A 14,772-nucleotide genomic window follows, 5' to 3' on the forward strand; every position below is an offset into this window, starting at 1 on the left:
CATGAAGTTAAAAAACAAAATCAACCTATTTTAACTAGTCTAGATAAGGTAATCCAAGGATTAAATGATGTTAGACAACAAATGTCTGTTGTTCCTCAGTCTAAGACACAGACAAAGCAAGGAAATCCTGTTAAATGTTATAATTGCAACAAAGTTGGACATTATGCTAGGAACTGTTTCCATAACAAGGAAAACTACTATAACAACAGATGGAACTCAAAATTTGGATATGTGACCCACAGGAGAAATAACAGAATTCAGAATTATCAGGCCTCTAATGAAAGAATGATGAGAATTAAAGGAGATATCCTGGGCTCTGAGTGTAACATCTTATTAGATACAGGATGCAATGCCTCTACCATTAGAAAGGATTATTTCCTGACTTTAAAGAACAAACTGTGGAAGAGCACTGCCAAGCTGAGACAACCTGTAAAGATTACTTCTCTCTCAGACTCAAACTCTGTGGCATATGAGAAACTTCGAGCAAGGATATACCTACCAGAATTTGGACTGTACGTGTGGCAAGACTTACTTGTTGTCCCCACTACTTCCAATCTAAGTTCTCACATTATTCTAGGAACAAATTTCTTAGCAAAATATCAATTCTCTTGTGACTTTTCTAAGAAAGAAATATCCTTGATGAACAAAAGGAGATATACCAGGAGAAATGAAATTCTTAGTAGTGATAAGACTAAGCATCAAACAAAACAGTTTAGATTGCCATTTGAATTTGGACCATCTATTAAAGAAAAGTCAGCTGTGAATCAATCATCTAATAGAGATAGTGGTGATAACTCTCATGTACACACTCTGTCTGATACTCCACTTGTCACTGATGAACAAAAAGTAGCAGTGACAAAGCCTAAATCAGAAGCTACCACTGATAGTAAGATAACGGTTGAAGTCAATTTTGGTAAAATGACCAATCTATATAATGGAACACACCACCAAGAAGAGAGACAGTTAAAACTTAATTCTGGTAATGGAAAACGTGAATTTAATTCAGAAGAGAAAATCCCATACTACAGACATAGAAGACACTCTGAAATTGATAATGGTGATAACAGATTTAATGAGAATGTGAAAGAGAATAAATGCACTAGACATGATAAGGAACCAGGTTTCATTCAAAGTAGGTACTACTTGAGGAATCGAAGAGGAAATATGGAATCCAGTTTTTTCGTGAAGGAACCTAGTGTAAAAAAAAAAAAAAAAAATTTTTTCTTATAAAAAAATTTTTCAAGGAAAGGGTGAGCCTATGTTAAATTGTGAATGAAACTATGTTGTGTAATTTATTTTTTTTCATTCACATTTAACATTGCTTATTAAATATTAATCATGACTTATATAAAATTATTTATTATTCCTTAATTGAGAATTACTAAATAAATATTTAATTAAAACCTGACCTATTATTAGTTTATAAAATAATAAAATGTATAGAATTTTGTATAACCAAATATATATGGTGTAACGTAAAGTGTTATTTTATATTTAACTGTATACGTAATCAATAAGTTGAAGAAGTAGCTTAAATATTCTATTGTTCTTATTTGTGAAATATTTAATGTTATGTAATCACTCATGTAGCAGTAATATAGCATACATTACATTGGCGAAATGTTTACGCTTAGTCTATTGTCATGGAAACGCACGCGTAAACAACCACGAGTGGAGTAGAACGTGGCGTTCGAACGTAAGGGGGGAGTGAAGGTCATATAGAATAGAGAGAAAAAGGGTAAAGAGAAAGGAAGGTCATAGATAAGATAGAGAGGAGAGAAGAATTATTATTAAGCGAGTGAGGAGAGAGTTTTGTGGAACCAAGATTATAAAATCCTCAGGGCAGAAATTTATGAGTAAAGTGTTCGGAAGTGAACCTATAAGTAGTGAAACATAAAGTTTAATGTTATAAGCGAAATCTGCTGTTGTTATGAAGAAAGGTTGATGCCGTAATCAGATAAAAGGAAACTGGACAGTCAATGCGAAAATTCTGATTAATGCCAGTTAATCTGGATTACGATTAAATTCTATGTTGCCCTAGGAAAGAGTTATATTGATTACTTGGAGAAAAGTGAACAAGAAAAGATATCAGTACTTAATTACTGTTGTTTGGAATAGTGAAGTGCGACTAACAATAGTACAGTTTAAACTGTGGAGAATTTTTATTATGTGTGTTCCGCTAACGTTAATTAAGTTTGTTCATAAGTGCTCTCTCAATAAATTGATGTATTGAAGAATCTGTCTGGTAAGAATAGTTGTATAAGTTTGTCTAATTTAGCATTAACTGTGATATATTTCCGATGCTCAAGGTCCGGAATATATTTGCTTGGAATATTGCTTACGTAGTTTATTGCCTGCTGTGAATATAAACATTGAGCTGATAGATTTGTGAAGACTGATTAATTGTGAAGTTGTTATGTTAACCTGAGATAAGTAGATTTGTGTTTTTGAGACTGTGAATTGTAAATGGAAGTTAGAACATTGATTTAGCATGAGTGACCTAAGAAGTTGTATTAAGTTAATTGTATAGTTCCATTTTAAAAGAGTTCTTGTATTTGTTAACCATATCATATATTAAATGTTTTATTTTGTTGATCTAAATATTGTGTTTGCCTGAATTCCTTATTATTGCACCGTTCATAAATATTCGAATCTTGCGGGAACCCCAAGTGGAATAGTAAATAATTCGGCCTGAACTAATGAGAAGACTGCTAACTTAATTAAGAATTGATCCTACTATTTTATATAGACTAATCTAAAAATAGGGTGGCGCAGTATAATTATAAATTTCCCTATTTTAAGATTGGTGACCAATTGTTAATTAGTTAATTTATAGATAAGTGACTTGAAATAAGACCACGGACTCGAAGGACAAGAGTCGTCACAACACAGACAAACATCCATGCCCATGGCGGGATTCGAACCTGCAGCCTTTTGGCTGGAGAGCGGATACGCTAACCGCTCGGCCTGGTTGGCCGAGCAGTTAGCGTATAAATGTCAAAGAGTAGAAATTTGCCATCTAAATTTCTTATAGCAAATTTCGTAGCATAATTAAGCTTTGGTTTTGGTAGAAGGGATGAGCAATCAGTTACTGCTTCAGTTTTCTCCCTCCTTAAACTGGACTCAAAAACGATAATAGTTTGTGAAGTATAGTACTGTAACTGTGACATTATTAGTATCCAGAATGTGTTAGCAGAGCTAATCTCAGGTGGTATGGCCACTTAAACAGAATGGGTGAGGAAAGATTAGTAAAACAAGTATTCTCTGACAGGTTGGGAGGAAAAAGACCCAGAGGAAAGTCAAGATATTGGTGGATTGATACAATAAAAAGTGACTTATCTGATAATGTTGGAGTCTTGACAGGTAGCAGATTGATTTGGAGGAAAATTGTAGATAGGAAGTTAGTGGTGATGTAATTTTTTCATGTAGTACTATCATATCCTGTACACCCCTTGAGAATACATATCAGGAATTTGATGACGATGAGTACTGTAACTCAGAAAGGAGGTTTGAAAGGGTAGTTCTGTGGAAGAATATCAACAACCAGGCAATTGTATTGTATTGTGCATTAAATAAAAATTAAATACATTGTGAGTAAACTGGAAATAAATGAGGAAAGAAACAAAGTTAATGCTCTAATACTCCACTTCCATCTGCTTTGATATATATATATATACAGTAAAACCCCGAAGTTACGCGCTAGGTGGGACCAACAAAAAGCACGCAAGTCAAATTCACGCAACTCTGGATATAATTTTGTATGTAATTTATATATACAAACATACAATTGGGACCAAAGGTTTACAAAAACACCTATATTTTTTAAGAAATATAATCATAATTGTAGTTTTTCGTACATAAAAAAAAGAGAAAGTTATTTCGATGGCGATGGTTTCATAAAATCTAATAGATTCGTCTGACAGCATGTCTTTTTCTTGTCACGCAAAATTTCTTCATAGCAAGCTAATGATTTTTTTATTTCTTGCCTTGTAGCTACAATTCGTTACTCGTTAGAATCTATGTCCTCCAAAATCTGTAAACCTTTCTTTTATGATTGTTCATACTGTGGATTCCTGTAGATCGAACTTCTTTGCTAGCTCACAAATTTTCATTCCGCCTTCAAAATCCTTAATAATGTTGAGTTTTGTTTCCAAAGTCTATGTTTTTCTTTTCTTGCTAGCTGTAGAAGAATCAGACTTGCTTCTTTTGGACGACTTTATTATTTTTTATGTGATAAAATTTTTATCAAGAACGTAACATTAAACAATCGCAAGGTTTGTAGACTATGAAAATCGTGTATGAATGGAGACCGCACGAAACACGTCAGTGCTTGTTCACAGCATGTGTACGGGAATACGTACATATAAAAAACCGCGTAACTCTGGATTCGCGTACGTTGGGGTATGACTGTATATATACACAAGGTTTTTCAAAAAGAATGACCCGAATGACAAAATGCCTTCTGTTGACTAGAAGCCATCTTCTCATTAACTAAGCGTAGCAGCTATTTGGGCGCTAGTAGTGGCATCTAGCAGTCCATATCGAACTCTGGGCCAAGGCCGTTCACGTGGTACAAGTCGCATTCATTTGTGGTTCGTGGTTGCAAAGATATATTTTTTATGTGATAAAATTTTTATCAAGAACATAACATTAAACAATCGCAAGGTTTGTAGACTATGAAAATTGTGTATGAATGGAGACTGCGCGAAACACGTCAGTGCTTGTTCACAGCATGTGCGACACTAACGAATGCAGCTGGCACCTGAAAGATATGACTAGTAGTGAAGTGGGACGGGAATACATACATATAAAAAAACCACGTAACTCCGGATTCGCGTAAGTTGGGGTATGACTGTATATATATACACAAGGTGTTTCAAAAAAGAATGACCCGAATGGCAAAATGCTTTCTGTTGACTAGACGCCATCTTCTCATTAACTAAGCATAGCGGCTATTTGGGCACTATGAAAACAGTGAAAAAATGAAATTTATAATTTCAAAATTATTTTTATTTTTCAACATAATCTCCCTAGTACATTTAAGGCTAATACATTTATTCCAATGCCATTATCCCATCCCTGTAGTGGTTCTCAGTAAGATCTGTAAAATACCTCCTCTACAGCTGCAATCACCTCTCGATTCAAAGAAAAACGCTGACCAGCGAGAAGAGTTTTAGTTTTGGGAAGAGATAGAAGTCGGAGGGAGCCAAATCTGGGGAACAGGAGTGGATGTTCCAACAATTCATAGTGCAGATCCCTTAATTTTCCCATTGCCATAAAACACCTTTGTGGGCAGGTGCATTGTCCTGATGAAAGATGATTTTTTTCTTATGCAAAATGGGTCTTTTCTCACGAATTTTTTCATCTAGTCTGGTTAAAAGATCAGAATAACATTCCTCGGTTATTTTTTTATCACTTTTCAAGATAATTAATAAACAAAATGCCTTTAGCATCCCTAAACTGATGCCATGACCTTTCCTGTTGATGGAACTGCTTTATCTTCTTTGGCACTGACAACTGGCTTCTGTCCACTGTTTTGACTGCTGTTTGGATTCTGGTGTGTAATGGTGAATCCAAGTCTCATCCATAGTAATAAATCGATGCACAAAATCAGTGTTATTCTTGTTAAAATGTTCCAAGCACTGTTTGATGAAAAAGCAAACGATGAAAAGCAAAAAACGTTTCATTGTTTTTGATCTGCTGTGAGCAAGCATGGCACCCATCTTGTGCAAAGTTTTTTCATTTGCAATTCTTCATGCAAAATATATCCTGCACGTTCTTTGGAAATGCCTATAGTCTCAGCAATTTCACGCACTTTGACTTGCCAGTCATCCAGTACCATATTGTGCACTTGATCAATGATTTTTGGTGTTGTTACAATTTTTGGACATCCTTCACTTGGATCATCTTCAAGTCTGGTATGGCCATGTTTAAACTTGTCAGCCCATTTCTTAATTGTCAAAAATGAAGGAGAAGAGCGCCCATAAACTTTTATGAACCTCACATGAATTTCTTTTGGCATTAAACCTTCCTTTACAAAGAATTTTATAACCGCACGATACTCAATTTTATTCATTTCAAGGGATACAGGCCACACTTTGCTTCAGACAGCTGTATAAAACAAACTACTTGATAGAATTACTTGCAATTTCACTTGGATGCTTATGACAGATGTAAGAACTTAAGAAAAAAAAATCTTGCCGATAGTGTTGCCATCTATAGTCGAGGCTGAGAACTTTTCAGACCACCCTCGTATAATCACTGCAAAATGGGGAATGAATCATTAGTAAAATAGGTGAAGCAAAAAATAACAGAATAAAAAATAAATGAGCCTGAGGTAGTCAAGGATGGATTGGCATATATTCCATCCCATTGGTATATATGCCATCCTATCACAGCCAAGTACAAGTCGAGTAACTTGATTACTTAAAAATTTAATTCTCTGCTAGAGCAATTTATCTTATCTGCGTGGTTTGTTATATTTGTTAATTGCATATATTCTGTGATGTTTGCTGTTTTGTAGATTGAAAAAACACTACCACCTCCCCATGAGACTGGCTAACCCACTTTCAGTTGAAAAATCCATTTAAATGTTCTTTGTGTACCAGGGATTTTAAATCCAGCTCTTTCCAACTCTTTGAATGGCATAGATAAAACTCGTGAAGGTGAAATCCTTCATGGAAAATGAAATTAGATTGAGTTTTCTGGATATCAAGTTATGAGAAAAAAAAGATTATTAACTTATTCTTCAAAAGAATTAGGCAGAGCTCCTTTAGCCCTGACTAACTTTTTGATAGTTATTTTCCATCTTTTAAGACTTTACTAATAGTGAGCTCCATCTGTCAGTGGATCAAAGCTTTTCAAGAGAGAGAATGAAAAAAATGGCAGACAACTTCTACTATCTCTTGGTCCTAAACTCTAATACTTGTATTATCTGCAATTGTGAGTATTCTGTGATTAACTTCTTGAGATTCATGGTTAAGAACCCAAGTTTTAGAAAGGCATAAACCTTGTCCATGCTGAAGGTCAACTATCTCAGAAGATGAAAGGCTTAAAAAATGTTCCTCTAGTCGGCAACCAGAATTAGGTCAAGGTCAAACCAAATTAGTTAATAGTGTTAATTAGTTAATAAGCAGTTAGTTAATTAGTTAATAAGCAGTTAATAGTGGTCATGATAAGATTTCAACCAGTTATGTACAGCTAGTAGCAAACATGATTATAATATCATGACTGCAAGTCTCACCTTTTTTTTTTTTTTAAGGTGAGATTTACACAACATAAAGCTGTGCACTTTAACAGACTGTTCCTATATCCTTTGAAGTGTGGTCTAGTGAGAGTCAGTGGTATAGTACATCAGTTTTTTTTGCTCTTTGTTGATGTTACTCTGTATTACATAAGCTATTTTTGCATTTTATTGCTCTTTACTAATTGTATTTATTATGATTGTTGTAGAAAAAAGTTATAGACAAGGCAAGGCTAGTAAGTATTTTACTGAAGGATGGGTCGAGTTACAGAATAAAAAAATTGCAAAGCGTGTGGCCCTTACCTTAAATGGAACAAAAGTGGGAGGTAAAAGGCATACTCCTTATTGTGAATCACTCTGGAATATTAAGTATTTGCGCAAGTAAGTTAACTTCATAATTTTATGTCACTAAGCTTGATTAAATTTTGTTTCACGATGAATATTTCTTTATTTATTTTACTGCAAAATTTGAGTACTTGATTATTATACATTTTTGCTACCATAATTGGATTTGACTGCCATAATAGATCAAAATGAATAAGTTGATCCATGCATCCATATTGGTGTCCTGATTGTTGAAGATGGCCTTCCAAATCTGTTAGTTCTTGTATGTCTGTACTATGTTCATGAAAAAAATTAATTTGATTTTATCCATCTCTCTTACCTCAGCCTTCCTTGAGCTTAATTGTTAGTCTGTTATTGCTTTTGATTTATATAGCCATGTATCATTTGAGCATTCAGACAGAGAGAGGAATTGGATCTTCAAGTTTTTTTGTTTTTTTTTGACTAAGCTGTAGTTGTTCCTTGCTGTCTCAGAGAAATTGTGCGATGTTGATGATTCCTTATTTGTAATCAGTTTGCAGTGAAAAAAGATTAAAATGTTCATTTTTTTAAAATTGATTAGTTTAAAAAAAAACAAAACAAAAACAGTCAATCCTTCATATGAAGTAATACAAATTTGTATCACTCAAATTAGTTTTGTCATTCATTTTTACTACAGACTCCTCTCTCTTTCTCACTTACATGGTTTGACCTTTAAGTCATCAGGGTAAGGCTATAATGGCAGCAATTCTTTTTTCATGACAACAATATTTAAGCTCAACATTTAGTTATATTTAAATACAGAAGATAATGCATCACAGTCTTTTCACACCCAAATGTAAGATTTATAGTATAATAAGTTATTTCAATAAATTTTACCATTATTTTAGAACTTGGCTAGTTTTTGAACATAATTGTTGCAAACTCAAGTCAGCAGTGATTTCTGTTTTGTTAAATTTTGATGGTCAGGAAGTCATTAGATCATAATCATGCCTGGATACACTTTTTAAATAACAGTTCTAGGTTTTAGTGGATAGATGAATATAGATAAATAAAAGTGAAGCTGTCCACAAGATCATTGTGGATCGATAAAACTGAAGCAATGAATGAAAAGTTTCTTTTGAACTGCTGTTATTATTATTATTATACGGGCATCTCCACGGAGGCAGAAGATTCATCATGGACACCCAATCCACACAATATCTATCATACATCTTGAACTCATTGACGGACAGACAAAGCACTCACAACTGAGTCAGGCAATGCATTCCATTCATTTACCACTCTCCAAGCAAAAAAACTATTCCCCACACCCCTGCATCAATCCTATAAAACCCTTCAGTAACTTAAATGTGTGTCTATCATATCCCCTCTTCTCTGCCAATTAACCAACTGCTGAAATCCACAAACTTTCAATCTATGAATGTAGGGAGCATTCTTTACACTACTCATCTCTGAATATTTTCTATCACTTCCTCATTTCCAAGGAATCCAGGTGACCAGACCTAAGCACAGTAATCCAATCGAGCTATCAGACACCTTAGCACTATGAGCTTCAACTCTCTATCCACCAGCATCTTCAAGCCCAGCCTCATCAATCTCCTGGAGTACAGTTTCATCAGTGGGTACACTGCTTGTAATAACCTTTTAATCCTAAAATGTATAACTTTACTCTTTTCCTGCATTAAACCGATATCCATTATCTTTTGCCCATGCTCCCAGCTTATTTAAATCATCCTCCAAGATCTCTATATCAGCTTAATTATTATCATCATCATCAAATTCCTGCCATGTACTCTCAAGGGATGTACAGGACATGATAGTACTACATGAAAAAAATTACATCATTATTAATTTCCTATCTACAATTTTCCTCCAAATCAGTCTGTTACTTGTCAACACTCCAATATTATCAGATCTTATATTTCTATTGTCTAAAGCACTTTGTACCGTATCAATCCACCTATATCTTGGTCTTCCTCTCAGTCGTTTTCCTGCCAACCTGGCAGAGAACACTTGTTTTGCTAATCTTTCCTCGTCCATTCTGTTTAAGTGACCATACCACCTGAGATTAGCTCTGCTAACGCATTCCTGAATGCTGACAATGTCAAGTTCTTTCCTAATATCCTCGTTTTTAATATGATACTGCCACTGATGCCATCTGTTCACGCCTATAATCTTTCTCAGGACTCTCATATCTGAAGTCTCTAGTCTTTGGTCAAGTGTTTTACTTCTGACCCAGCTCTCAGATCCATAAGTTAAAACTGGTTTGAACACTGTCTTGTATACAGCTAATTTAGTGTTCCGACTAATTTCTCTCTTGTTCCATATGAATTTATTCAATTGACTTCCCACCATACCAGCTTTGCTGATTCTGTTGTCTATTTCTATATTTAATTTACCATCTTCAGTAAAAATCGTGCCTAAATAGCTGAAATGTTTTACTTGTTCCACAGGTTCTCCATTCACAACACAGTTGACATTTTCAACGATTCTGCCTATTTTCATTGTCCTTGTCTTTTTATTGCTGACCTTCATACCATATCTATTACAAGAGCTATTCAATTTAGTCAGAGAATCTTGCAGACTTGTAGCGGATTTATTTAGAAGTATAACATCATCCGCATAAAGCAAAGAGCTGACATTAACATCTCCAATTTTGATATCATGTTTAATACCACTTTCCTTCATAATGTGATCCATATAGATAATGAATAACAGAGGGGATAATGTACATCCTTGTCTCACACCAGATTTAACATTAAACCATCTTCCTGTACTTCCTTCAATTCTAACTGCTGACTTACAACTCAAATAAAGACTAAGTATTGCTTGATATAATGTCCCATTGACACCATATAACTGCAGCGTATTGAATAGCTTCTCTCTTGGCACCTTGTCATATGCCTTTTCCAGATCGACAAAACTTAAATACAGATCTTTGTTATATTCCCGTGCTTTCTTGACTATTTGTTGTAAAGTGAAGATCTGATCCTGACAGCCTCTATTTGGCCTGAATCCAGCTTGTTCTTCACCAAGCTTTTCTTCCACAATCCTTCTCACCCGTTTCTCAAGTATACTTGCATAGATCTTGCCAGGAACACTCAGTAGGGAAATACCTCTGTAATTCTCACATTCAGTTTTATTTCCCTTTTTATATATGGGTACTATGAGAGCTCTACTCCAATCATCGGGAATTCGTCCCTTTGTCCAGGCTTTCTGAACTATGCAGTGCAGCCACTGTAAGACTCTTATACCACCATACTTCAGCATTTCTGGTCGAATATCATCTACTCCTGCTGCCTTTCCACATTTCAAGCCTTTGATGGCTTTTTCTACTTCAAGTATGGATATGTATTCTGACTGCATGCCTGTCAGTGTTTTTTACCACTGTGCTGTCATCACTGCTTGTTTCATTTAGCAGTTTTTTAAAGTAATTACTCCATACTTCAAGGATATCTTTTTCTCCCGTTTTCATGTCACCTTTATCATCTCTAATTCCTTTTACAGCACTCTCCTCCATTCTTAAGCTTCTTCAACAACCTCCAGAATATTTTGCCACCTTCTTGATATTTATTTTCTATATTCTTGCCAAAGTCCTCCCATGACTTTTGTTTAGCTAGTTTTACACAGTGTTTAGCATTCTTGCATTTGTCTCTATATTCTCTAAGAGCACAAGCTGACTTATTTGACAGGAACTTTTGGTATGCTTTCTTCTTTTCCTTCACTGCCTCTTTAACCTCCGGTGTCCACCAACGAGTTCTAATTTTTTTATCCTTACAAACAACCTCACCACATGCCTCTCTGGCAGAATCAATCAATGTTTTCTTCAGAGTTTGCCACTGAATCTCCAAGGTTTGATTCCTGTTCTCAAACTCTTTCATTTTTCCTTCAATAATCTTTGTGTATTTTAGTCTACAGCTCACATCTGACAGCTGCTCAACTTTGATTCGCTTTAAAACTTTCTTACATGTTATTCTTTTCAATATGAAATTCAATTTTATCCTGCTCAAGACTAAATAGTGATCACTTCCAATTTCAAATCCTCTGTACACTCTGGTGTCCTGCACCAGGGAGAAAACATCACCATCAACAATAACATAGTCAATGAGACTTTTCTTATTCCTAGCCTCTTCTCTCCATGTGAATTTGTGCACATTTTTATGTTGGAACATGGTGTTAGTAATAACCAGTCCATGTCCTGAGCAGAAGTCCAACAGATATTTGCCATTATTATTAGCTTTGCTCTTTTCTCCAAATTTTCCCAAAATATTTTTGTATGTCTCACAATCATTTCCTACTCTGCTATTTAGATCCCCAACAAGGACCAACTTTTCATTTTTCATTGTGTCAGTTGCTTTTTCTAAAGCCTCAAAAAATTCCTCCACTTCTACCTTAGTAGAACCTTCTGTGGGACCATAGGCACAAATAATTCTCATTGTCCAGTTCCCCATTCTCATATTTGCCCACATTACTCTACTTGAGACTGACTGCCATTCAAGAAGATTAGCCTCGTATTTTGTGTTGAATACTATGGCTACTCCTTCTTTTCCTTGCTTGTCATTGCCTGAATATAACATTTTGTATTTATTGCTCAGAAAGATCTCACCAGTTTTGGTCTTTTTTGTTTCAGTCACCCCTATTATGTCAATCTGGTACTTATCTAATTCCTCAGCTAGCTCCATTTCTTTGCCATTCAGGCTTCTTATGTTGATAGTACCGATCTTTAACTCTGGTGATGTTGAGTTGGGGTTTATTTTCAGATTTGTTCCAGTAGCTGACTTTTCGCTGTTCGCCCTGGTTCCCTGGCGAAAACAACGGGGGCCTTGTTTAACCGGGCGACGCCCCAGCCGGCATGAAATTTTGTCATGTTGTACCATCATTCTATATTTTGGTTTAACCAATAAGAATACAATTTGGTCGGCTAAATCCCAAATTGCCAGCCCATCCTCGTCCGTTCAGTATCCAAGTAGATACCCAACAGGGTGCACCACGAGAAGGTGAGGATTGGACATTAGGTCAGAAGCCCTGGTCGGTTCTCCGCATTCCTTTAAAGGCTATGTGGAGGTCTCCTCTCAGTTATACAGCTTTGACCCTTAAGATTAATTATTAAGCTACCCATATCTCCCTTCAAATCAGTTCCTATATCATTTATGTACAAATTAAACAACAGTGGTCCAAGCACAGAGCCCTGCTCCTCCGTATACCACTGTTTGGATCAGTCCATCAGCCACCCTTCTATCCATATCCATCCCCATTTGTTGTAGTTTACATAACATCATCATCATCATCATCATCATCAAATTCCTGCCATGTACCCTCAAGGGGTGTACAGGATATGACAGTACTACATGAAAAAATTACATCATTACTAACTTCCTATCTACAATTTTCCTCCAAATCAGTCTGTTACTTGTCAAGACTCCAACATTATCAGATCTTATATTTCTATCGTCTAAGGCACTTTGTACCGTATCAATCCACCTATATCTTGGTCTTCCTCTGGGTCGTTTTCCTGCCAACCTGGCAGAGAACACTTGTTTTGCTAATCTTTCCTCTCCCATTCTATTTAAGTGACCATACCATCTGAGATTAGCTCTGCTAACGCATTCCTGGATGCTGACAATGTCAAGTTCTTTCCTAATATCCTCATTTTTAATATGATATTGCCATTGATGCCATCTGTTCACGCCTCTAATCTTTCTCAGGACTCTCATATCTGCGGTCTCTAGTCTTTGGTCAAGTGTTTTACTTCTGACCCAGCTCTCAGATCCATAAGTTAAAATTGGTTTGAACACAGTCTTGTATACAGCTAATTTAGTGTTCCGACTAATTTCTTTCTTATTCCATATGAATTTATTCAATTGACTTCCCACGATACCAGCTTTGCTGATTCTGTTGTCTATTTCTATATTTAGTTTACCATCTTCAGTAAAAATTGTGCCTAAGTAGCTGAAATGTTTTACTTGTTCCACAGGTTCTCCATTCACAACACAGTTGACATTTTCAATGATTCTGCCTATTTTCATTGTCTTTGTCTTTTTATTGCTGACCTTCATACCATATCTATTACAACAGCTATTCAATTTAGTCAGAGAATCTTGCAGACTTGTAGCGGATTTATTTAGAAGTATAACATCATCCGCATAAAGCAAAGAGCTGACATTAACATCTCCAATTTTGATATCAGGTTTAATACCACATTCCTTCATAATGTGATCCATATAGATAATGAATAACAGAGGGGATAATGTACATCCTTGTCTCACACCAGATTTAACATTAAACCATCTTCCTGTACTTCCTTCAATTCTAACTGCTGACTCACAACTCAAATAAAGACTAAGTATTGCTTGATATAATGCCCCATTGACACCATATAACTGCAGCGTATTGAATAGCTTCTCTCTTGGCACCTTGTCATATGCCTTTTCCAAATCGACAAAACTTAAATACAGATCTTTGTTATATTCCCATGCTTTCTCGACTATTTGTCGTAAAGTGAAGATCTGATCCTGACAGCCTCTATTTGGCCTGAATCCAGCTTGTTCTTCACCAAGCTTTTGTTCCACAATTCTTCTCAACCGTTTCTCAAGTATACTTGCATAGATCTTGCCAGGAACACTCAGTAGGGAAATACCTCTGTAATTCTCACATTCAGTTTTATTTCCCTTTTTATATATGGGTACTATGAGAGCTCTACTCCAATCATCGGGAATTCGTCCCTCTGTCCAGGCTTTCTGAACTATGCAATGCAGCCACTGTAAGACTCTTATACCACCATACTTCAGCATTTCTGGTCGAATATCATCTACTCCTGCTGCCTTTCCACATTTCAAGCCTTTGATGGCTTTTTCTACTTCAAGTATGGATATGTATTCCTGACTGCATGCCTGGTCAGTGTTTTTTATCACTGTGCTGTCATCACTGCTTGTTTCATTTAGCAGTTTTTCAAAGTAATTACTCCATACTTCAAGGATATCTTTTTCTCCTGTTTTCATTTCACCTTTATCATCTCTAATTCCTTTTACAGCACTCTTTCCTCCATTCCTAAGCTTCTTCAACAACCTCCAGAATATTTTGCCACCTTCTTGATATTTATTTTCTATATTCTTGCCAAAGTCCTCCCATGACTTTTGTTTAGCTAGTTTTACACACTGTTTAGCTTTCTTACATTTGTCTCTGTATTCTGTAAGAGTAAAAGCTGA

At 35.6% G+C, this 14,772-nt stretch overlaps 1 protein-coding gene across 1 annotated transcript in view; it reads left to right on the forward strand.

The window, feature by feature from the left end:
• Positions 1 to 14,772, forward strand: part of LOC150097666 (activator of basal transcription 1-like) — a 42,906-nt gene that overhangs the window by 15,722 nt on the left and 12,412 nt on the right. The window contains exon 2 of the mRNA XM_090407301.1: positions 7,453 to 7,624. Coding sequence (XP_090263427.1) covers positions 7,453 to 7,624 — 172 coding nt within the window. The remainder of the gene's footprint in view (positions 1 to 7,452; positions 7,625 to 14,772) is intronic.

The sequence above is a fragment of the Typopeltis vanoorti genome, chromosome 17 (genome assembly GCF_054136105.1).
Source record: "Typopeltis vanoorti isolate ZY-2024b chromosome 17, IOZ_Tvanoo_1.0, whole genome shotgun sequence".
NCBI lineage: Eukaryota > Metazoa > Arthropoda > Arachnida > Uropygi > Thelyphonidae > Typopeltis > Typopeltis vanoorti.